The sequence below is a fragment of the Nylanderia fulva genome, unplaced genomic scaffold (genome assembly GCF_048542155.1).
Source record: "Nylanderia fulva isolate GAGA-0341 unplaced genomic scaffold, ASM4854215v1 Scaffold5, whole genome shotgun sequence".
In the NCBI taxonomy this organism is placed as follows: domain Eukaryota; kingdom Metazoa; phylum Arthropoda; class Insecta; order Hymenoptera; family Formicidae; genus Nylanderia; species Nylanderia fulva.
Genome location: NW_028190587.1, coordinates 3831540 through 3859311, shown reverse-complemented (window position 1 = coordinate 3859311; position 27772 = coordinate 3831540). Strand labels below are relative to the sequence as shown.

At 31.5% G+C, this 27772-nt stretch overlaps 1 protein-coding gene across 2 annotated transcripts in view; it reads left to right on the top strand.

The window, feature by feature from the left end:
• Positions 1-27772, top strand: part of LOC114941696 (UNC93-like protein) — a 62566-nt gene that overhangs the window by 12840 nt on the left and 21954 nt on the right. Inside the window, exons 3-5 of one of the 2 annotated variants that reach the window (XM_029316775.2) lie at positions 669-764; positions 20341-21074; positions 26428-26656. In XM_029316775.2, the coding sequence (XP_029172608.1) occupies positions 20357-21074; positions 26428-26656 (947 nt within the window). In that variant the 5' untranslated portion in view covers positions 669-764; positions 20341-20356. Of the gene's footprint in view, positions 1-668; positions 765-3387; positions 3842-20340; positions 21075-26427; positions 26657-27772 lie in introns of those variants that run through there. The other variant, XM_029316776.2, reaches the window with a different exon arrangement.

Below are 27772 nucleotides of genomic sequence, written 5' to 3'. Positions count from 1 at the left end.
GAGAATGTAAAATATCAATATTCTTTCTGCAACATATGTATATTTCATACAATTCTTATCTGACTGAAATAAGAAAGTATGATTATTTGTAACAGTCACGTAATTGAATAATAACTACATAGTAAGAGATAATGATCGCGACAGTTGATCGCTATGTTTAGGAAGAAGTTACGAAACTATTAGAAAATAATGAATAATAATATGCGAGTGAGTGGCTATTGAATACAAAATACATAGTAACATCATATTTGAAAGATTGCGTCATATAATTATAAATAAATAATAATAAATCTTTTATCTGTGAGAGAGAATTTATATCTAACTTATTAGGTCGCAAATGAGAGTGTCCTTGTTATTATCTTGTTCGGAGCACTATGTAGATGCATATGTGATTTGGGCAAACGCATCTGTTCGCTGACTCAATGCAACATCAAGATTTTAATCGATAGATTAAATAATAACAATCATCTTTTCATTTTTACTATAATGACTTTTATCCCTTTCTCGATTTGTGTTTTACAGATAAAAATGCATATATTTTACATATATTATTTCAATTATTTATTGCTTGATACATGTGTTATATTGTCCTGTTTTAACAATTTTATCTCGTGTATATATAAAAGTAGAAGGATAACGTTCTATCAGCAGACTATTTTATGTCGTAGGTCACTTCGTGCGATGTCATGGAATAATCTTCAAGTGCTATCGTGTATGAGAGGACACTCCGAGTATTCTTGCAGCTACAATGTGCGGTGCAAACGGTGAGTGCAATTTTTTAAGCTTATGTCGCTTATGTCGCAGTATCGTTAACGGGAAAGCTCTTTTCGCGAGCGATGTACTAACTAAAGAAACGAGTTAACAGTGCAGATGTGTGAATAAGAATCAGTAAACTTTAGTTCTCTCGAGACAACCAGTTAGGGGCAGTGCGTGACTTATCGTTCCGTTTTCAAGTAACTGGTATTTTTCCGTATCGAGTATTAATATATCGTACTATTCTGCATTATTTCGATTTACAATAAAATCAATAAGTCTATAATTTTCCAGTTTAACAATTTTTGTCATTTTGATTTTTATGTGACAAAACCATTTATATTTACATATATATTTGTACTACCTTTTTAGAAGTTTAATTTTAAATCAATTGATACTTGAATAATATTCATCGTAATTTTATATCACTTTCGATAAAATTTGTTAATTGATTTCCAATTTTAAAGTATTTTAATTTTATTTTTGACACAAAACAAAAAAAATATAAATTTATTGAAGAAAATTTTATAAATTAATTGGACTATTTGAAAGATTTAATTTGAATATTTCATGTAGATTTCATATTTGTATTAAGTAAAAAAAGACACTTCTAAATCACTTCAAATATAAAAATAAAAAGAAAAAAATATTGAGAGAGAGAGAGAGAAAAAATTGTTTTTAGAAAAAATCTAAGTCAGGATGTGTTCAGGTCACTACGAGCCGTTAGACGTAGATGCTTGTACTATATAATACTTTAAGTACTCTCAGTTAGTATTCTTAAAATTCTCTCTTAAGCAGAGAAACTTTTATTCAGGTTTTCTTCAGTCAAAGGTTGGTAAATTAACTAAATAAATCTTCAAACATTCTTTGTATAGTGTCCAGTACAGCTATTTCTTCAGTAGTCAATGGCTTCTAACAAATGAATTATTATAATATTATAAACAAACAATATTTATATGATATATTTTATACGGACTCCTTTAAATAACTTTAAATAAATTAAATACATAGAAAAATAATATTAAAATATGTCAAACTATTTTTATGTCAGGTATTTAAAAATATTTTAATTTCTAGAATTTCATTTTCTAGAAATTCTAAATATATCATCACGAGATTATCTCACAATCAGACATTTTAATTATTGAAACATCTTTATTATTTTTTATCATTACATCTTATAGTCATGCAACGCGATAATATGAACATGTAGTGTACTAAAATTAGAGAAGCACTTTAATACGCGACTTAATGATTTTAATTATTTACTCTCGACATTCAAATAATATCTTCTGCTATGTCGGCGGCTTGCTTTGTTGAAAATAATCTACATGCTAAAACAATCTTTTATTGCTGGAAAACATTAATTCAATAATCAATAACACGTGAAATATAGTTATTATATCGCAATAAAACTTTCATTATTCTCTTTTGTTTTATTCATGAAAATATAATATATGTTATATAATAATTATCATTATTATATAATATACTTATAGAAATTTATAATTAATGCTTTATCTTGTGATTTATTATTTTTTATTTGATGCTTCATATAATGACGTTTCTAAAAATAGATTCAATGCTAAATTTATGCAAATTTATTCGTAAAATGTTACAATAACTGAATGTCTTAGTTTTTCTATTACATTAAATATATTGACTGTTGCAACGTCTGTGCACTGTTTTGAAGTTGTTTCATATCAGATATCAGAATTTAATTGTGAGAAAAATGGTAATTATTTCGTTACCTAGGTGCAGCGATAATTATAAAGTTGTATAATTATATTGGAAATAATTTTTTTAATTTTAACTTGAGGTTTATAAACATTGCGCGTAATGTCTTGATTAATTTTATATACATTTTATTTACGACTTTTTATTGTTAGGAAATTTTATATTTAATATGACATTTTTAGAAAAATTAAACCTAAAAAGGTTGTATTTGCGCAAATACTGGTAATAATTATAGATACGTTATGATGTATGAAGTGAATATAAAGAGATATTCTCTTTCACATTTCTTATAAATATAGATGAGGTATGATTTAAGACATTTTTTCAAAAAGATGTTTATTTCTTAAAGTGATCTTATTATATGATTTTTTTCATATCAAATTATCAATGCAAATTTCTTGCAAAATAATTGCAAAAAATTGTTGCTTAAAATTGAACAATTTATTTTCGAAAGGGTGAGTTTAAATAAAACGTAAGCTTTTGGAAAATCTTGTGACATTATTAAAGCTAAACAATTGACATTTAATCGTAATCTAAAGTTAGAAAATGTGCATTAAAATGACAAAATCAAAATGTATATGTGGAAGAAATTGTATAAGGAAGGAATGGAAGATGAATGAGAGGAAAATATCAATTATACCAATTATACGCGATTTGAGGCGTCGCGAGTTAGGTCTCGTGCATTTGTGCAAATCTTAAAGCGCACGTGCATGCGTGCTTCACGGGACTACCTGTTCGCCCGACGACACGGCCAGTGACACAGAAGAAACAGAACGAGAGAGAGAGGTTTTGAAGAGGTGGAAAGGGGTAGGAGAGAGAAGAAGGTGAATAGGGAAGTGGGGGAGGAGTAAGCAAAGACGCATCGGTGTACCTTGTGTATAGAGAGAAAACGACGACCGCGACTCGCGCGTACGAATCCGCGAAGCCGAGAGTCGGCGAACTGAGAACCGAACCGTTCGCCGATTCCAAAGTCCGCCGGCAGTCAAGCAGGTTCAGTTGTCTCCGAACCCCCGAACTGTTCGGACGCGTTCTCCAGAGGCAAATTGTTCAATCCTACGACACGTTCTCGCGGAACACGCGCGATTCGTCTTTGACAGATACACACGGACGCATCGAGCGATCGAAGTGCACGAAAAAAGAATTCGATCGTCCGAAAGAGATCGAATTGATTTAAAAATTCTCCACGTTGCAAGAACAGCGGGGGTAGCCACGGCTGTCAACGTAGAGGTTCCCATCTACCCCTACGTCGATAGAACAACCCTTCGCGGGAACCAACCACCTGTCCCTCTGGTCATCGAGACGAAGGGGAGCGCGAGATCGTCGCTGATTCGAACGATCGATCTGCTAAGACGTGAGTATCGTAGCGAGAAGTCTATGGAGTTTCATGCTAAGAGGGTGGTTTGCCAGCCGCGGCGAACTCTTCCTGTGCATCATCGTGCATTACACGCATGGTCGCTACTGACGAGTCATTTTAATCGGATGAGAGGTAATGCTCTTCTATCTCGTTTTTAGAAAGTAAAGATGTTAAACTGGGGATCGAAACGTCGCGATAGAAAATGAGAATACGAATGGATATATATAACACGTATCCATTATTAAATATTTAGAATTGGTATAAATGCAAAATTATGTTACTCAAAACATTCCACGTTGACGAATCGTACCAACGCAATGATAATATTTATATGTGTGGATTATTTTTACGAAAATTGCGATCAAATTCGCAAGACTTACTTACGAGTGAAGAATCATTTATATGTATTTTGATAAGGTATGTAGCTTTTTTTAACTTGTCAAATGTAAAAAGAGTAAATGAGACATTTGCATAATGGAATATATGCAGTGCACAGGGGGTTTGAATGTAGAAAAAGCTGGAGAAATATACATACATGAAATTACGATTTGCGATTCTCGGGTAGACAACCTTTCGTAACATTTTATTTATAAACAGCAATAATATTGTTCTCTCAAGAAAAGAACATTAGTATAACGTGATCATTATAAACGACTTTAGTATAACGATTTACTTCAGGTTCTAATTTTATAAGCGTAAAAATATTGTAGGTAATACAAATAAATAATAAATTTTTCGTACGTATTTTACAACGTTAAAAAAATCGGTTCGATTTGTAGTCAGGGAAAGAATTCGTATGCTTGTAGTTTTATATCTTGGATCTTTACATGCACGCATCGTTATATGTTCGCTCGCTACTAGCAGTCGGCGATACTAAACGCGCTTCGTTCCAATGATGTGGAGTTACGATTGCTTCAAGATATAGCACATGTATATTCAATACTGTGAAAGAAATGTGATAGTTATTTTTAATATTATTGCACACACTTATTCGTGATTACTTAAAAAAAGTTTTACTTTTATATAATGTTTACATTGTAAACATTGATATAAGTTGTACATAATGTACACTTGTATTGCAATAACAATTATTTAAACATCCAATATTAACTATAAATTAATATGCATTATAAAATTAAAGTAGAGATATATTTGTCATTTTTAAAAAGATACTTCAACGTGTAGGTATACATTTCTGCAAATTTTTTTATAACAGGGAATTGATTTAATATTTAATCTCTTTGAGATATACAAGCTACCTCATCAATCGTTTGCTTTTATAGAAGAATAAAATTTTCCATATGTATATATTTGATATAAAAAAGTAGTTTTCGTGTTGTATTAAATATTCATAAGTGCACATTTACAAATGCTTTGTGAGTATCTGATGTATATAGAGGTACACGTTGCACATGACTTGCAGATGATCGCTCGATTGTATATTCACAGTATGCCTATATTATTAAGAAATATTCTGATATATATTATATTATAAAACAATGAAAAATTTTACAATCTGATCTGATGGTATATTTCGTTGTTTTTTGTTATATCGCTATAATATTAAGATCGATTATGATTTCAATTATATTTATATCTAAAATTTTGCACAAAAGATAAATTACAGAGAGTATTATGTATTATTTAATTTTTTATTTGCTCGCGGTTTCATTAATATTTTATTCGAGTGCAGCTCTGGCAATTTTTATTAAATAAATTTACATTTACTTTAGCTTGTTTGTATATTACGTAAAACATATTATATAGAAATTTTAAAGACGAAAATTACTATACTTGCAGGTGTAAGCACTTGAATTTTTCTTTGCAGCATGTTATTTAAAGTTCTCCGCAATTGTTTTGTACTTCGTATCTACTAAACAAAATTCTTTTTTGATAGAATTAGCATGCAAAAATTTAAATTGCATATCAATTTAAGTTGCACAAAAAAGAGAAAATTAATTATTCTATTGTCATAATGCATCTTGCATCTCACAATCAACCCGAAAGATGATAAATATATCTATAATTTTGCAATTGACAATTAGATACAATATTGCATTATATTAAGAATTGAAAGAATGGTTATTATAATCTTTATTTCTGCAATTAATTAGTATCAATTATACTCTGATCTGCTGTGATAAAATATAAGTTAATTTTAAACAACACATGTTACAAACATAAGGATATTAATTATCAAAATATCTTCTTGCATTTAAAATAATTTTTTTTAATATTCAAGAATCTTCTTTCCCAATTAATAAATTTTGAATAAAAACGCGGGCAAGCTACGATGAAAAAAATTTTTTATTACACACTTGGTATATTATTTTATATTGATCTCATAATCACATTAAATTTATAGCATTTGTTTACTTATTAATATTAACAGAAAAGCAAATTGCGCTAATACATTCGACCTGACTAATTACTTCTATTTATATCATGCGGTTGTGACTATATCTGTGTAATATCGAGTGACAAGGTGACCAGGTGACGGCTAATTAAAATGATAAGAATAATGAAATATTTCAGAAATCGCACGGGAGACCGTATGATATGCGTTACGGTGCGCGATAATGTAATGAGACAGAATAAAATTATAAGAATATCTAATTATCTCTCGCGTAATATTCCGCAATCTTTTACACAATGTCAGAATTTAGAATTATAGTACATATATAATCATACTGCATACGTATGTATGTGTTGTCTTCCTGTTTTTGAACGCGCGTTCCTCATAATCATCCGGATAAAGACTTTTAGCGTTCGGCGACGTTGAATAATAATTTATCTTCCTTTCGGAAGAAACTGTATTGCGTCGAATAATTCGAATAATTTCCATTTTCGTATTTCTCTTTTTTTTCGTTTATACGCGACGGGCATAACGAAGAACATGTAACGAAATCTTTAACGATAATGTTTAAAAGGCACAAGGAATCGTTAAGACATTTATGACCGTCAAGTGCGACATAAAATTGTGCCGTATGCGCTTAAAGACATCGTAGTGAAGGAGTGGAGATAACATTACGTTTTCCGGTTTATTTGACATGCCATGCAAGTTCGCCGAAATATAATACAAAATTACACTCGTGCATTATATATCTATATCATTGAATTAACCGGATATATCACAATTCATCTTTTGCATTTGAAATTCAAGAATAATGCAAATTGTTTTAGCAATTATTAAATATCAAATCTCGATTATCATCGCAATATTAACAAATGGCTAAAGTTATCTCTTCGACGACAAGTGTCATAAAATATATATATATATATATATATATATATATATATATATATATATACATATGTGTGTGTATATGTTTTTTTTCCATAATACTTGTCGTCGAATAGATAACTTTAGTCATTTGTTAATATTGCAATCAAGATTTGGTGTTTTATATATGCTTTAACGCATATTAGTATAGGCGGCACACAAATCTCGTAACGGTTATTATATTTACAGTTAGTTTTACACATTTCTCAACAGAAGTGCTAATAATGACAGTTATTTTGCTGCAGGCATTTGCGGATCAAATGTAGCACCGATTCAACATTATAAGTGCAGAATAGATTTTCCCATTGAAGATCTTTTTCTGTGCAAATTATTTATTTATTTATTATGTTTCTTTTGAAGATCGTACACCTCTCGGGCACACCTTACTCGATGATTCGTTGTGAAACGGTTGTAACGCTTGCGAGCCGATCGTTTTGCGGACTTTCTAAACCGTAGTGAATACAGAATCCGCATGGCCACGTGCGTGCATTTGTCTTGCGTCTCGGTATAGCTATATATACACACGCGAATATACGTTCGGATGCAATAAAAAATAGTCTTGAAGCGAACGAAATATACGAGTGTATTGGCATTGACGATACATCGATAGAATTATCGAAAGCGCACGTGCGTAGGAGTTCGTATAAAATCACATGCTACCAATTAATCGGCACTCTTTAATTGTATGACAAAATTTCCAAATGGTTTATCGTGCTCTAAATTTAAGATCTTTGTTAGAGATTGTTTTGGACCTGATTGATGATCTTACTTTAATTTTTGGCGAATTAATTTTGTCTATTTTAATATAAAGAACCCGAAGAAAAAGTATTTGATCTAATTTCCTTATAGGAACAGAGTGTACATATAAATATGAATGCTATGTTTAGTTTGCGATTGCGCGCAGAGATATGATGGAAATTAAATTGTGCCGGAATGAAAACGCAGATATGAAATTAATTTCTCATAGAGAGTGAATGGGATATATTCTGTGTTCTACATCGTGTTCGAGAGAAGCGCTTTGGGGGCATTAGTTATGATGCGAATATAATTACGAGTTGCATGGTTGAAAAATTACTATAATTATTCTTCATATGCATTATTCTGCGATATGCGTTTAGTCATACCTCATATGATACATGGTGGGATCGTAGCGTGATGTAAAAGTCATTTTTACATCGATCTGAATTTTAATTAGCATTTTTCACTGTAATTCGTGGCAAAATCGACTGAATCTGTTGTCGAGAAAATTAAATTTGACGGAGCGTCGTATGTAATTAACATTAGCCTAATTTAATAGGTGGAACAATGCGCTGACGCGACCAATAATCCATATATTGCCAACGCATGCAAACAGCTGAGTCTTACACGTGCAAATACAATGCGTAATCTTTCCGCAATCGAACGTAACACGTAAACGAATATTTATTCATACATAATATATCGCGGGTACAAAATTCTGCATGATTTATGCTACTTAGTTTTAATTTAAATTAAATAATAAACTTTATACACAATTTTTTGAAAATAAATAAGAATCGCAGGATTAGGCAGGAACAAATATAATAACTTCTATTGAGGCAAAGTAATGAAAAAATGAAATTTATTACTTTAAAAATCTATAACGATATTTAAAGAAGATATTTAATTATTCTGTTACACGAGCGTAAAAATTTATATTATTAATATTAAAAAAAACAAATTAGACTTTATGATAAATATTAATTACAAAGTGCACATATATCACAATAAATTCTTACGAAGAAAGTATAATTTATTTAAACATTTTACTAGACATTTTGAAAAGATTAAGGGAAAAGCGCGTATAATTAATATTGACAAATATCAATTTGTGCGAAAGTTTGCGATGCGGCCGCATGAATTTGCATGCATGAACGTCGCGCATTTCTCACGCATGCATGCTACACGAGCGGCGCGTAGCTCGGTGGCATCTTTTCTTTTTGCAAGGACCTTTCATACCGTCTCTGTATGTACGGAATGACTCGGTGTCATCTCTGACTCTGGTGATGAGAGGAAGACGTATAGAAACTTTATGTCGAAGGCTGAAATAAAAAGTTCCTTCTCATTTTTTTCGACAAAAAGATTCGAAGAATAAGAAAAAATGATGTTAATAGCAAGTTATTTATTGCAATATTGTTGGATATCGCGCCATAATTAATAAGTCCCGCATCGATTAAGTTATACCGGTAAAATAATTATCATTCACTGCATGCATTAAAAAGATATTTAATTTTTTGGTCAAAATTAATAATGACAATTAAAATAATAGATAAAATTATATGCATCGATTTTTGATTATTAATAGTTGACAGAAAATAGCTGCGAGTTTCGAGAATTAGATTATAGATCAATTTATCTTTTTTACAAGTTCTCTAACAACGTGCATGATGTAGTAGTCAGTAGTCTAATCAATCGATTTAATCCATCGAGAAAAGTAATTGCGCTTCGAGTATTGTGCATGCTCACAATCTCTTCGGTTTCTCATGGCGATCGATGACACCGATCGTGATGATGTAACACGTAATGTGGTAACTGTTGAATTTTGTAGCCAATCGATGTATAGCTTTAAACGATACTTCTTCGAATAAAGTTTTTGTTTACAGCGTATATTTTTTAAATCGCTTTATTGATTTTGAATACGTAAAAGACAAATCAAATTGAAATAAGAGGATATAGATAAAATTTAACAATATTTGACAATATTTTATCAACTCTTTTATTTAATTCTAGAATGGCTAATTCAGAATAATTTGTATAATTAACAATACAGTTTTATATATATATCTAATACTCTGTTCTATATATTATTATTATTAATAATACCCATTGCTTTATATATTATATATTGTAAATGCATGGAGAACTAAATAAATTATATTTCATATATTTTGTTTATATAATATATGTAATATATTTTATTTAAGCCACAATATATGAAAGCCACAAATCTTTAAGCTGAAATAAACTGACAAAGAGAAAGTTTTTTTGTTCTCTCTTGCTATTTTAATTTACAACTCGAAACTGATTATATATTCTTTATATATTAATATAATAATTTTCTAATAGTAAATTAGAGTATCAAAGAGATTAATTGCGGAAAAAGAACTTTTACTGGACATATGTACGTCAAACATATCGTAAAATTGGATCATGACATGTGAGCGATTCGAGAAGTCACAAAAAAGAAAACACATAGCGAATTTAGAAGACTGATATGTGTCCGCGAATAATTTTCTTATATAATAACAATATCATATAAGGACAGTAATTTTAAAGATCTTCCGTTTTTTTACGGAACCGCAATGTCTTCTTCCCTTTTACTTCAATAGGAAACTGCTTGCTCGATGATATTGGATTAAGCAATCGTCAAATATAAATAGTACTGTCAGAATGGAATGGGGAAAACGTAGAGTTCGCCAATTTAATAGCGCCTCGAGATAGACATAAGTTAGCAGACTATCATACACGCATGTCCTGTGCAAACAGCCACGTTTCACGTTCGATGGATTCTCTTGCGCATTCGTTCGCGCCTTGTGGCCTCGATTCATCGCCGCGGCCTTCTCGGAGTATTCGAGACGTTCGTAGACTTCCAAAGAGACGCGAAAGTGTACTACATTGGCAAATTTTACTCTTGTTGCATTTAGAGATTTCAATTGTTTCTCTATATTTCTCTGTATTACTTCAATATAATAAGCTCGATTACATAAATTTCATTATTGTTATTATTAGTATGATCATAACAATCATTAACTTATATCGATAATTAATTTTGATATAATAAGAAATATTATTTGTACCTAAAATATATTATAATTTTTTTAATATCGTAAATTTTTAAAAAGTGGATACTGCTAATATTCTAGCGTGTTTTATAAAAGTGACGAAACATTATATAATGCATGTCAGAAGTGTTATTTTATCATATAATATTTACTACAACGTAGCTTTATGCGGAATATATAAATGCACTTTGGCAGTAGTACAGATACATATATGAGTGAGCTTAATATTTGATAGTAAGAAGAAGGGAAAAAGGAAGAGGAAACGGAGAGAGATTTGAATGCCGGCTAAGAGACACTTTATGTCAGTATTTTAATCTTATCTTGATCACGGATTATAATTCAATTCTAAATTTGCTGTGTGAAAATGTGCTTTTTACTTGCGAATAAAATATTTATAATTCTATAATTTATATTATTATATTATGATGTATTACAGAAATTATATTTATGAAACTCTTATATTTGACATTGTAACAATGTCTCAAATCGCTTAATATTTTTAGATAACTATATGAGACTATTAATAACTTTTGACTTTATACTTTATGAATTTTATATTTACGCCAAAAATCATTCACCAATTTATTACATTTTGATTCTATATATATGTACATAGAATAGAAATTAAATTAAATCGTTAAATAATTTTTCAGTGTGATATAAAATTCATAAAGTATAAAGTCAAAATTTATAAAATTAAAAGTTAATTTTTGTTCTAAAATGATGAAATAACTCTCACGCGGTCATTGTCTTCATTTAAAGTATTGGCAGATTTCATAATATCAGGAAACGATTTTGTCTAAAGATAGCCTGAGGGTAATTGGTTCTGTGTCGAATAGTAATAATATATTATTATAGTAATCGAAAACATTAATTAATACTATCCTAAGTTTGTTTTGTCACTTTCAATTTTTGTCTTTATAATATGATTCTTAATAATTTGCGTAATATTATTAATTTTTTAATATTTAATTTAATAGTTAAAGTTAATTTAATAGTTAATATTAATTGTGTGAAATATTTTTTAAGTTAAAGTGATTATATAATGACAATTCAAATTCTTATTATTTCGAAATTTTTGTTTCTTTATTATAATTTCGCGATTATTTAACATTTAACACAACTGATACTGAATATGCATATATTTCTATACTAAAGTTTTAATAGCGTTAAGATAATCTTTCGTGATGACAAGATTTGATTTTTAAATATGACAGATTTTTAATGACTTTACGGTCAACGATTTATGGCCCATGCTATAAATTATTAAATACATATGTTAAATTAATGTGATTATTCTTAGAAAATAATGAGCTATAGATTACATTATACGTTATATCCTATTTAAAAATATAAATTATTAGATCATCACGAATTAATGAAAATTGTTAATTACTCGATCAACTAAAGCAGCATATATTTTTGTGGCAGAGTTGATTCTTTACGAATAATTATATATTTTTAGCAGTATAAAATATATTTCTTGTTATAAATATCTTAATGAGCACCATTAAAAATAAAATAATTTAAATTATTAAAAAAATTAAGAATAATGTAATACTAAAGGATTATGCTCAATTTGCTTTTTATAAGTGTGTGATATATGCATCTATGTGTGAAATAAGAAGAAAATTTGTTGAGAATTTATATTAAATATAAATGACCTATATATATTAAATAAATTATTGCATTAATTGTCAAGATAAAAATGTTAATATTTTACAATATATTTATTATCTTGTTCAAAAACAGTTCTTTTATATGGCTCGATTAATTTATCATGCTTGATACACAAAAATATTCTTAAATTTCCTGTTTAATTTCAAGATGAAGATACTATAGATATACAATTGTATTTTTTTTTTTTTTTTTTTTTAGAAAATAACTAATAAGTTTTTTTTTCTAAAATATATGACCATATTGGATAGGTATTTAGTGATTCCAAATTACTGATATATTTTATTTTGTTTATAATTTAATGTAAAAATATGGAAAATTATACAAGATTTAGTTATGATTTCGTAGAACAGTAGCATATGTATATCGTATGATACATAAAAAATGTACAAGTATCGATATTATTTGCCGATTTACTGGAACATGGAACTTATATGCATATGGGTAATCGCGACAAGCCGCGCTTAATACCGAGTTCACGATTCTCGTATGCCGCACGTAGCCGTTAATAATCCACTGATAACCACGCTGAGTCAGCGTTGTATACATTGCACACAATCTCGCCATTGATTGTACGGAAGAGCTCGACTAAGTGAAACGACAGCTGAAAATTTATTTTTTACAGAAGTTTTAAATTTATTAATATTTGTTTTTATAATTTAATATAAAAATGCGTAAAAATATAATATGTCTTCTATAATATCATCAACGTTCATATTTTCGGTGACGGACATTGGTGACAGTTTGGCAAAGCCGAACACACCGACGAACGCATATGGGACGGGATCTTGTACTGCATTCTATCATTGCATAATCGAGGTCGGTTTAATGAACAATCTTTAATACTTCCAAATAGTCGGCGGCCATGATATTAAAGTGGCGCCTTATTTATGGTAACATAATTTTATTTCAGCTTTTTTTTCTCTCTTCTTTCACTTGGTTTTAATTCTTTGCGCGTCAAGACATCCTATCGTCGCGTTATTTTCCTTTATTTGCATTGTATGTACAACACCTTGTTACCCCTAGTACTTAATATTCCTCTCTCTGTATTTCACGATTTTCGTATAGAATACGCGAATGGTGGAAAAACCATCGATGGTTGTTTGAGAATAGGAATGCTTCGAAATAGATGCATTCGCGGGGGCACGAAGGAGTGGTCGACTACTCATTGTGAGCGCCGCTTAATTATAATGCACGCCGCGACACGTGTCATGGCACGGCACGGTCGGTCACGCATTCGCATCGATTACATTGACGACAAGCGAATCTACAAGCATCCTCTTAGATACGTGTCATCTAAGCGCCGTTAATGAGATCTCGAAGACGAACTTTAGAATTATCTTGCGCGAAAAAAGTTTTATATCGCAGACGTATTAATAATTAATTATACAGGTTGATATAACGATCAAAGTATTTTTTATGAAATTTAAAATACGGTATAATATACATTGTGATTTTAAAATCTGGTTGTAAAATTTCAGAAAATTATTTTGTAGTTATTATTGAACATAATTTCAGATAAATAAGAATCAATATAGTCGATTATCAATCATATACGATCATCAAACAATACGCAAACATTAATTATCGAATTAATGACTTAAGAAACGTGCGCGTAAAATGCCGGATTTAAAGAACAGAGATACGGTAATTCGCGGTGCTACGTTCTGCCAGGTACACAAGATTGATATGACATTCAATTCTGCAAATGTCAATGATAATTGGAGAGCATATTATCGATCATTGTCGCGCCGATCATTTATTTCTCGTGTGATGATGAGAATTTGCGGTTTCTCCCAATCTCTTCTCGGCGACTGTAAAAATAATGCTTAGATGCAGAAACCGGTCATTTTTCCGTTTCAAGTGTGTATGTTTTACATGTAATTTTTTTCATTCCTTGAAAGGATTTGTATATACGATCGCATATACATATATATAAATTTGCGAGGAATTGCAAATGCGTCATAATGTCGGGGATGCACAAATGCACTCATATTTACTTTTGTTTTGCGGCAAAATAATCGCTTCGCTTGTATAAGGGAATTACGTAAACTAGAAAATGGAACATTGATGATCGAAAGATTAGTTATGCTCTATGGAGCTCTCTAGCTAGAGAAGAGAACAGCACAATTATGTCTGATCATAGAAACGTGACTGAAAGAAAATTTTTTCCACACGAAATATTACTTTGTCTCATTGCCAGAAGCAATGTTAGATTTAAGATCTAAAGCTGTAGCATATAACTAAAACATTTATTCACGTCATAGTAGAATGAATTTAAGCCAAAGAATTAAAAATAAAGTATTTAAAATATTTGTTTAAAACAGTACCTGTGTGTAAAATGTAAAGTGTGTAGATACTTCTGAATAATTTACATATGAATGTAGCTCCACGTAATTAGACTTGTTAATTCGTGAGAAATCAGTGTAGCTAGAATACAGAGAGAAAGAGACAAGAAAGTAATGTGTATTCGAATTTGAACCGATTGACCAAAGTCTTTAAGCTTCGGCAATGACAAAGTCGGCGCAAAGCAACGGTTCTGAGGTTATTCGCAAGGACATCCACATAACTCGCGGTCAATTTTAACTAAATCCGATCGACGCGTTTGCTCTCGCGATTCGAAAGTGCAAAGCGAATGGAATTTTTTCCCTCCTGTTTCTCGCGACGATGCCTTCCCGCTTGTGTTCGATTTCACCGTGTGAAAAAAATTCCATCTATTTATGTTCCCAATCTTCTTGAAGAAGGGATACACAGCATGCTCGATCTAGACAATCGCGATAACATCTCAGAACTTTAAGAACCGCTAACGGATCGTTTAACTAGATGGTTACGATGCATATAAAGTGACATTAATGAAAGAATTACATCGTATTGCAATCTCTGTCAAGATCATTTTTTAGTTTCAATAATTCTCTTGTTCTATCTGTATGTGTATATTTATATACCGTATAATCGCGTTTTAATATTTATTGACATTGACACATATTTGCATTTCACATTTACTGTTAAATATGATCATTTGAGATATTCGATGCTGTTTGTCTAAAATTAAAATTTATACAATTTTATTAATTTTTTTAACTACACACACATGCACAGAGTTTCGCTTATCGATTTTTTGAGAATTTTAAATTTGCAGTTTAATATTATTAAAAGCTATTATTAAAGCTTATAGAGATCACATTTAACAGTCAATGTGCAATATCAATCAATGTTTTATCTTAGAATTTTTGCTTTAGAATTTTTCAAAGCATTTTTTAAAATATTATTTGAGACAAGAAATGATGATCGCAAACGATTTTACCTGTCCTTGTGGCGAATGTTTACAAGTTTACTTGTATATACGCAATCTCAACCATTATACGCTTACACAATATACGACACAACTTTATTATCGGAGATATCTCGTTCAGTAATTACAACACCAGCGAATCTTGATTTGCAAACGATACGTGTAATGAGACAAGGTAAAAATAATTAAAATCCATGTCAGGTAGCCTCGGATGAAACGGCCATTTTTCTCATCCAGTTTAGTATTCAAACATAATTTGCGTCTAAATATTTCTATAATATATTTAATGAAAAAATTTAAAGAGATCAGCGCAGGAGTTGCCTATCAGTATTTTAAAGATAATGTAAATTGAACAAAAAATGACCGATATTGTCAGAGAAAAAAAAGAGACAAACTCTCTGTTACTAAATGTGCTAAACATGCTGTCAGAGTCTACGGCAGTAGCATTTATCTCACGACACGGGCAATCCATGGCTGAGACAACCATAGTTTTCGTCACTGACGAACAGTAACTGCATATTTCGCGCTATGTACGCGGAAAAAAAATCTAGACATCGTCCGTACTTTCTGTTTTCACGAGAAAATATGTCAAGGTAATTAGACGTTTCATCACATCTTGCCATCTTACGAGCACGCGATGTCGTCTTGAAGTCATCGAGATTGAATAATCGTTGCAGTCGTTCGCATTATCTCTCCGCGAGATACGCATCTTCCTCTGGCGGAAAGACTCGCTCCAAAGAGAGACGGATAGGGCCAGAATCATCGCAAAACTTAAACTGTGCTGAGGTGCAGTTCTAGTTAGAATTTATTAATTATCCACGCGATTCAATCGTCGTGTAGCTAATGCGTGACAGCTCTCGTGTGTATACTAGTCTTTCTAAATCTCTCTTTCTAGTTTGTCTTGGGGCCTCATACGTAGACCCCGCGAGCGGAATGCCTTCAGTCATCGACACCGAATGTATATTACGGTTCTAACCGATCCAAACCGGCTTTCACCGGCGACCAATCGCCTTAATTCTACCGGTTTCTGGTGCTGGGTCAGCCAATCCATTTTCATGATCGGGATTCATCGAGGAGATTTAATCAATTATATGACGCTATGAGATAAATCATTATTGGCTTCAACATTCATTGAATCTTTTAATAGTTCATTGCAGAGCGCTCAAAGATGTAAATTTTGTGCGTATTTTTAAAAAAAGTATTGCGAAGAAACGAGATGAAATATGTATCAGAAGAGCCGTGAGATTATGTCTTCTTTAGCGAAAAAATGCTTTCAATGAATTTCTATGATTTATAAGATGATTCATCCGACATTTCAAAAATCGATTTACACAGATTCGAGAGAAATCGGATAATATGCATATAAGACGGAGATATTTTTTTATCTTTATTAAGACTTATAGTTAAAATATATATATTAATTATATTAATATATAATAATTTAAAATATATATTATATATTAGTATATGATTTTTTTCATATTTAATTGAGAACTTTTTTTATTATATCTTATTTTTATATCCTAGTTTTGAAATAGCTTTGGAAAGTTATATAAATTATTGGAGAAAAAAGTTTTGTATGTAATACGAACAAGACACACATGTGTATATTATAAGTAAAATTGTATTTTTTTTTCTTTATTTTCCATATATTCGTCATCTGTTTTATTTTTCGCAATAATCATTAGTAGTCCCTAACTTGTTAGTCATACAAAAATATTTATGCGTACAGCGACCTCGCACTTTTTTCAATATATAGCGTTAATTATTTTGACGTGTGTCTGTAACCAAGCGTGTCTATCTCCGTGTCACATATTTTTCATTGCTAGTGACACAACGGCAATAGGCACGCGATTCGTCAGGCTTGCAATTTAAGTAAATCCACCCGCATACATGACGCAATTTTAATAAAACTATCTGGTACATGAAATCGATAAATCAAAAACATACCTCGCGCCGATACGGCACGAGGAAAAATTGCGATTATTTTGCAGAAACACTTCGGTTATTCCACCATTTAAAAAACGCAACAGCTATATAATTGTGAATTATTTCATTTTTGTTAAGTATATGATTGTATGCAAATCGCAGGAATATTTCAATTATTCGCATAACATACACAATTTTCCTGTTCGAGCGAATTGATTGCCATTGGCACGGTCTTAAACAGACCCGACATGCTTCTTAGTCATGGAAAAGTCAGCAGTAAAATTATTATCTCAGACACGAGTAGCTATTGCTTTTTATCGCACGAGCGATATGACGATTGTTCAGAGAATCGCACTTAATAAAAAGGCATCGAGCACGAATAAGCGAAATAAAATCGACTACATTTTGCCTTGATATTTTTTTTCAACAAATAAATTTTTTTCGCCCTAATCATATCTATTATCCGATGATTATTTTAATCTAATCTGGAATTTTAACATGTAAAAAATTACTCGTAAATAAACATATGTATATAAAACTATATTACCTTTATATATTTTTTTCTAATTAAATTTCTAATAATTAGACAAGAGTTTTGCTGTAGTATATGCTTCAGCGTCTATTTCATCTTTCATTTTATTTGTATTTATAAAAGTTATGTCTCTGTTTAGATTTATAGAATTTAATATAATGAGATACAAACCGATCAAAATTATAATGCTACGTGAACAACGATATAATAATAAGTATAATAAGATTTCGTTTGTGTATAGCCTCAGCAATAATTATAATTTATCTCGTGAACAGTAAATGATATTAAAGAGATGGAACGCTTGGTTATTAAAATGTTAAACATATCACATAGAAATATATGAATATATGAAATTGATTTTTTTAAAACAATACCTATATATAATAATATTATTGCTTCCTTTATTACAGTCTATTTTGAACTGGTGACCATTTTTCAGAGACAATAAACATTTTTATATGAATTTTTTATGAAATGAATTACGTGTTTCACACGTTTAATAGATAAGAGATATTAGTATACAATGATATCGGTAATAGTTGAGTTTGATCTCTCTTCTTCGAGAGCGAAATGCGTGCATAATTATGCGCTCTTTCTCGATTATAACGAAAGATCGTTTGTCACTCGCAGCAATCCATTGTAAATAATTAAAATACGCACCTGGCAGCTGATATTTTCGTATCTATTCACGCGTACACGTGGTTCTGTACCTCACTGTATAGACTCTATACAGATTACACAGACTTGCCGGTCTCTCTCTTTTTCTCAAAAGGTTAATCGTTTGTCACGTCATATTCACCATGATTCGCAGATTCTTGTTTGCGCAGTGATGATTGATTTGAGAAAAAGTTGCACAAATAGGTTCTAATAGGGTATTGCAATATTATACTATTTGCTGTAGGTTGTATACTATGTACTTACAATGTGTTTAAGTGTTTGTTGAATTAACGAACAAACAGTGAAATAATAGTTAAATTTTTTTAATTAAGAGCTATTGTTACATTTTATAAATTTGCACTACTAAACTTTTGATCGACTATTCTTTTTAATCTCACGATAAAATATCGGAATACAATAATAGCCGAAAAAATGCTTATTGATGAATAAAATACCATAATTAAAAATAGGCTCGTTAATAGTGGCTCTAGGTGAATACAAGTTGTAATTGCATAAATCAGAAATGAATGCACACACGAAGCATAGGAGCGAAGCAATCTGATAAAGAAATATCACACGAAGCAATTGCAGTATCGTTGTGAAGGGAACACTGTGTGTGCAAGTGCAGTGCATTAATATGCATGAATTTCTATATCCATGAATGATTTTATGTAATTGTATGTGTCCTATTCGAGCGTTAAAATGAACAATGAATGAATTCTCATTTAACATGCGTTAATCGGGTTAATAGATATTCACGTAAGAATTAATTTTTTTATTGAATACCTTCAATATCGGCCACGACGATATTGATAATAATTGATAAGAGCAAACTGAGTAATTTTTATCTGTGTATATAATAAAGACGATCTTCTCTGACGAAAGGATATTCGCATATTTTTGACGCATATTAATATTTTTAATGTGACGTAAGCATCGTCAATTATTATACAAATAACATCGATTAATAAATTATATTAATCTTTTACCATCAAGATATATAATTTTTTCTTTGACTAACTGCATTTTCCATTGAAATATATTAGTGATATGCTGAACAATTTATAATATTTTTATTGAACATTAACATATTGTACAACGTTCAATTTTCAATTATATATATGTATAATTGGTTTAAAATTTTATTGATTATATTTTATTAAGAAAAAGAAAATTTATACAATTACTTGCTTACATATCTAATTTATAGTTCGCGTGCGGATATTTACAAATATTTAATTATCAATTATTATTACGGGAGATGGTTGATAATAACACATAATCCACAAGCTAATGTTAGTAATAAGCAATTGTAATTGTGTGTAGGTAGTCGACACGTAAAATGGTGGCATCGCAAAACGATGGTGGCAGAAGTTTGAGCGGCGGCGACACGGGCGGCGGCGGCGACGGCGGTGGCGATGACACCGTTTACACGGTGGCCGTGATGAGCGGCGGCGGTTACAGGAACGAGGGCTACAAGGACGACGGCGCCGACGGCATACCACCGGAACCGCAGAAACCGCCGCAGCTACCAGCCGCGGACGATGACACGCAGTCGCGGAAGTTCAAGATATCGCGTGGCGAGAAGTGGCGTATCTTGAAGAACATCGGCACCGTCTCGATCGCCTTCATGGTGCAGTTCACCGCGTTCCAGGGTACGGCGAATCTGCAGTCGTCGATCAATGCCAGCGACGGCCTCGGCACCGTGTCGCTCTCGGCCATCTACGCCGCCCTGGTGCTCTCGTGCATTTTCGTGCCCACGTTCCTCATCAAGAGGCTCACCGTCAAGTGGACTCTCTGCCTATCTATGCTCTGCTACGCGCCGTACATCGGCTCGCAGTTCTACCCCAAATTCTACACCCTGGTACCCGCTGGAGTGCTCCTCGGCCTCGGCGCAGCGCCGATGTGGGCGGCCAAAGCCACGTATCTCACGCAGGTTGGCGGGGTTTACGCCAAGATCACCGACCAACCGATCGACGCCATCGTTGTACGGTTCTTCGGCTTCTTCTTCCTGGCGTGGCAGACTGCTGAGCTCTGGGGCAATCTCATTTCTTCTCTTGGTAAGTTTTATGACTTTTTTTTTAAGTTTACGATATATTATCAAAACCATTATTTTAACACTTTGAAAATAAAATAATAACTGTACTTATAAATTGTACAAGGCTAAATATCTTACGCTTGTTTTTTTTTAATATATACATATGATATTTTGAAAATATATACGATACATATATTTCACAAAATATTAACTTTTATATTATATTTTGAAGCATATAATGATCGCATATGAATAATAAGATTTGTTGGATAAGCTTATGCTATATAAATATTTTTATTATTTATATTTATATGCACATATTTAACAATTGTTACTTCGTGAAAAGTTAATTTTTGGGAATAAAAATATCTAATTCTTATTGTTGAGATTATAAAAGAGTGAATATCTTTACAAAAGCAACTATTTGCTGTGACGTGTAAATAAAGACATTTTCTATATACGTCTCAATATTACGTCTTAATATCTTAATCGCCGTCTGGTTTTTACACTCAATTACCAGCAGCTCAATATATTCATTAATGCCGCGCAAATACGCCCGTAAAATGTACGCACAAATGTACGACGGCTTATCAACTTGGACTATCTCGCTCATCTTGTAATCACAAGTGTGTATTATAATTATAATTTTTTAATTAAAAAATTATACCCGTGTAACCGGTTAAGAAATAAATATTTCTAGACAAAAATTATCAATATAGAAATTTCAGAAAACTTTTGTTAATATAAATTATAAATACAACTTATTTATAATTGATTAAATTTTATTACTTTTTATATTCATTCCATAGTAAAATTATAATTTGCTTACAGAAAATAACTTATATATTTTCATATTTCATTGTCAAGATCTTCTAAGTGTGCATATATACATATATAAATTTTTCTAGCGCTCTTTAAGTTTATTTTTTGTTAATTAAATATAAAAATAGTTTCCAAAAAAATATATAGAAATGCAGAATATTTGTCTACAATCAGGTAAACTATTTTTATTCTCAAAATTTTTAAATTTTATCGTCAAGATATTCTATGTGTGCATATACGTATATAAATTTTTCTAGAGCTCTTTAAATTTGTTTTTCGTTAATTAAATTAAAAATAGTTTTCAAAAAAATATATAGAAATGCAGAATATTTGTCTACGACTAGGTAAACAATTTTCGTTCTCAAAATTAGGCAAGTTGCGCGATGATATATACGCAGCATACGTGCCGCTCAGTAGAAACACACGTTAACAGTCAGACAGTCGGACTAAATGCGTGGTTTTTCCCCTGACGCTCGTATATACTCGCGCCTTTACACACCTCGTATTCGCCACACATGTGTGAAAGACAACGCTATCGGTGAGGAACTCTTCAAGCGAGACAGGCCGTGATAGCGACAGAGAGCGAATCGCACATTCGCCGAGAAGAAACGAGATTTATCCGGTATAAACTCGTGATAGTCGGTTTCCGTACTACCTCGTACGCATTCTCCGTTGCTGCGTATGCCTCTATATATACGCGCACACACATGCACGTTCCGTAAAGTATTATTATATGTCGATCTTACAAATGAAGAAACGTTTCTTCGATTTCTTCACCCATCGAACACTTAATGTATTTAGTTTAAGTATTTTCGAGACGACATCATTCTGCAAAATCTAGAACGAAATATATATATAATTTAATTTGTAATAAAAAAATATGAAATTGGTCTGGACAAAGCTAATTTTTTTAAATAATCGCAAAGATTAAAAAAAAACAAATAGGGGATAATATTAAATAACCATTGATGTTTATTAAATGAGTAATAGAACAGTTTGACACAAAGAGAAATAGAAATATAAAGAAGGGAGGAGGGACATTGAGAATATTTACTTTTAGGGAAAAGAAATATTATTCTAGATAAGAATATGAAGTAGATGAACAGAGACGAACTCTTCTTGAATTATACACAGACGAAGATAGAGAAAAGTTGGTGTCATTGACGCCAGATATAATATTTACAAATATACGACAAAGGTCAAGATTAATTCAAGTCCTTGTTGAGGTCGACGTGTGCGCAATATGATAGCAATGAATGGTCAATCGTGACGTGAAGGTTATCGATTGCGGACAGGATATAATTAAATAATTCGTACGACGAGATTCGGTAAATATTTGTAGGATTTTTTATGCATTATGACATTGATTATGGAAGAAATCGATTAAGTATATATAATGTACCGATCGTAATCAATTTACGTAATACGATAAATTATCATAAAGAATCCGGTTTATTTCGAATTGCAAGTGAATTAAGATTTTAATGATTTTAATTATAAAAAATTATTATAAATGTATCATTGAGTCTGTCATTTTAATTATTTAATATTATTTCTTAATATATTCGATATCAATGTTTTATCGTAAAAAATTCAACGAAGGCCATTATTTATTGCAATCTTTTAATATTAAATATAAATTTATATAAATATATATATATATAGAGAGAGAGAGAGAGAGAAAGAGAGAGAGACAATAAATTTAAAACACAATAAAAGCAAAATTTATTTGAACTTTAAAGAATAATTTTGTTTTTTTATATATTTTGTTTTTCACTTTTTAATTTATGATTAGACTTAAAAGTTTAGTTAATTAAAACTGTAACTAAAAATTCTTTAATTCCAAATTTAAAAACTTTAAAAATTTTTACAATTATAAAATTATCTATCAGTATTTGTTAAAGAAAAATAAATATAAAAATGACAGAAAAATACTTTTATTATACATATAAAAAATATATGTATGTTTGTTCTACCGCATTATTATTTTTCTCCTGAAATAAAAAAAAATATAAAATATCTTTTATCTTTCCATGAAAAATATTTAACTTATCTTCAGTATGTTTTTTATTCATATTTACCGCATAAAGTCATATCTTGTGATCGTGTAATTCGAATGAACGATTTCCTCGTACATGCTTGAATGGCGCGCTCTTAAAAAGCTAACTTTTTTAACAATTGGTAACAATGGTGTTGAACAATCTTAAACACGACATGGCATTATTAGCGCTACTCTCCGGTGAAAGTTCTTCTGGTTGACTTGACGACGCGCACCGGATTAAAACCTACGTAAATTCCAGAATGACGATACGCTTCGCTTTGAGCCATCAATTAGCTCTCTTGTCTTCTGTCGGAGAATAATTTAAATTCAAATTACGCATATTTGAAATTGCGAGTAACGCAAGATTCCAGGCACGCCGCGACGATAGAAGATGAAAGTCGTGTACCGCTTCAGTAGTTCCGGTCGATGATTTAACCGGCGGGACGTGGTGACCGTTAATTTTTCACGGCAACGTAACGCATGCCGCAACTCGTTTGACGCATTGCGTGATTTCTCGACACGTTCAAGAAGAATTTTATCGTCACACACCTGTTACACATTATATCACGTGCGCTAATAATAATTCGTATATTCGCGCGTATTTTTAAAACGCGAAATCGTTGAATCTCCGAGCGCGCCTTTGATTGATTCCTGGTCGATTTAACTCGATTCTCGTCGAATACCAACGAGATCCTTCGAGAAGGAAACCACATTTTCTGTAAACGACCACATTCGAACGCGTGTCGCGCGCTTCCTCATTGACGACACACTTCTGCGTAGGCTGCGTTTGCACAGCTGTGCGGGAATTTCTTTATCTTGTTATTTGCGAACACTTGTCTCTATTGTGCTCTTCCTCGCGATTAGTTCAATGATTCTTTATTAACGAATAATAATTAACTCTTTTTCACATTCAATTCGTCATCAAGTATAAAATAATTAATTTTTCTGGCAACATAAAATGCAAAGAAAAACTACATTTTACCAAAAGATTTTTTATGCGTTTAGAGGCGTGATTTTAGAGGTGTTAATAAAGCAATCAGAACACGTTAAATTGCGACGAATGCTATTGCGTTTTTTTAGAGGTAACCAGTCGCGATTTACATCCGATAAAGGTCTTTTTCGACTTCACGCGTCGTGACTAAAAATGCAGAAATTTATATTACGCGATACATTCCCACTAAAGATAGGACTGCAACCGTGACACCGATGTTCGGCATTACCTCCATAGAACGTGTCGATGCGCATAATCAATTTTTCGATCGTGAAAAGACGAAGCAAACAGCGTGTCTAGCGCGCAAACCGCAAAAGGTTAAGAGGAAAGAGTCTCATCAGCGGTGAAATTCGCTCATGAAATATTGATTTATGAAGAGTCCAGCTTCTCGCGACGACCGGTATATTGTCGGTTTCCGGTTACGGCGTAACAGGTCGACCTCTCGATTTATTGCTTGCACACCTTCACCATGCGATTCTTCGAGCGCGCTAACATAATCGACTTGGCAATATAAATTATTACGTATTTCCTTACTTACTAAGTATACATATGCAGTTGCCAGGCAGATTGCAATTCAATTTTATTCAATTTTATTCCTCAATTGCGATACATACATATGTAAAATGATAAAATAACTTCCGTAATTAAACTCACGTTGGAAAAGAATATCATAGAAATATATATTAAACAGATTAGCGATCGAATTTTTGAAGTCGTTCATCTTAAATTAGTGAAATAGATAAAAAATATACAGCTAAATTTAGTAAATGTATCGTTGAGTTCTAATTAATACTAATTAAAAACACTCGATGTTTCTTATACTTTTATTATCCATGTTTCTTCAATGAAAAAATGTCATGCTAATTGTAAGTAATTTATACCTACCGTTATTTTTAGTTAGAAATATTATAAAATTCTATAATAATTTCTTCTTCTTTAAAATTAATATGAAAATAGTAGTCCTTTTATTGCAGAATATGAGACAAAATTATTTTTTCTCAAGTTATAATTAAAATTTTTTTAACTATGATTCTAAAAAAAAACATTTTTTCTAATAAAGAAGAATACGGCTCTTACATAATTCAGATAATGACCATTTATTAAAAAATTATCTTAAGAAATTAGATCCTGAATTTTATAGATCCTAGATTATTTATTTAAAAGGAAGCCAAAAATTATTATGTAAATGGTCGTAAGAATTCTTTAAATTTTAATGATAGAAAATATAAAATATAAATATTTTAAAATAGATTCTCCTTTTCCTGTTTAAAATTCTGCTTAAAAATGTATTTAAACATGTTTTACTAAAAAAATGTTTAAATAAAAATCTATATATAAAGACATTTTAGCAAGAAGATTAATTATTAAATTTTAGTAATCATAAATAAATTAATAAATAAAATTAATAATATAGAGACTTTCAATCTCTGTTTTTTGGAAGAACTTCGAAGAAGCAGTTTAGCAGTGAAAGCGCGAACGCGCGTTTGAGGAAACAACTCAGAGATCACTTTCAAATTGCAGTGCTGAGCGATGGGGGACACGGCGGCGGCGGAGGTGGCGGTAGCAACGGCACTACCAGCTGGGACAAAATTAAATTATGCGGTGCGGATTTCTGCGTCCTTGGCAACGGAGGCCACGAGAACCTGGAACGGCCGCCGGAGTCAGAGATCTATGAAATCTCGTCGATCTACCTCACGTGCGTCATCGTTGCGGTAATCATCGTCGCTCTGTTCGTCGATCCTCTTTCCAGGTGAGTGCCAAATACATATACCTGTATATACCTGAACAAAAGTTGGTATCGAAGGTACGAGGGATGTTAATCACTCGAGAACGACGCATTTTTATCGCCTGCCAGATGTTAATCGATTTAATGATCGTCGTAACATTTTGCGACGAAATGGACAGCTGAAAAATGTTAGAGAGTAGTTGAAACTGGCGAACCTGATTACCTACTTTTTGACTTGCGTCAGTGATTGGGAATAACACGTCGAATGTTAATCGATCGGATTTACATATCTATACGCGCTGAGAGAAATACGTTGAATCAATGACTTGCTCGTCATAACATAAATCTTCATGGTGCTATTGGAGCACTGATGCTTAATATATTCCAAATTATCTTATTGACGTTGATTAAATTTACTTATAAAAATTTAGTTTGTTTTGTTTAAAAAGTTAGACAAAATCAAGTAAATTAGGAGCTGTTTTTCTCCTTTTTTGGGGATTATCATTGATTAAAAATTAATAAATATAAATGTTGTATTCAAAAAAAAACTTGAAGGAATTGGAAATATATTTAAAAAATTTTGAGTTAACAATTTTTTGGTAAAAATTTAAACTTTAACTTTTTCGTAAAATAAAAAAAGGGATTTAAATAAAACGTCACTTTAATCTGAGACATATTTATTAAAATTCTCTCTTAACAGTCAATATGAAAAAAAATACAAAGATTTTCCGGATTCTCTTTAGTTTACGCTGCTTTACAATTTATGCCAAAGGATACGAGCACTTAGTGTTGACGCAACGAGCGAACCCAGAAACTTACCGACTTTTAATAAGTATGGTTCACGCTACATGTGGCATTATGCAATCGCCGCAGCCGGCACATCCTGTCGGATGTACGCTATTTCGCAATCATAAGCAGAGCAATGGTTACGATGATCCCAAAATGAAGGAAGTAGAGGAGAGGAAATTCGGGTTGATGTTTCGCGGATCACGTCTATCAAGTTGTGGTTTCATAATATCGCAAAAAAACATGACACACCGTGAAAATAATTTCAACTCATTTGTTCATCGTCTTTGACAGGAAAGAAGCGATCGTTTAAAACGTACGATCTTTTGGATCGTGTTTTCCAAACGATCTGAT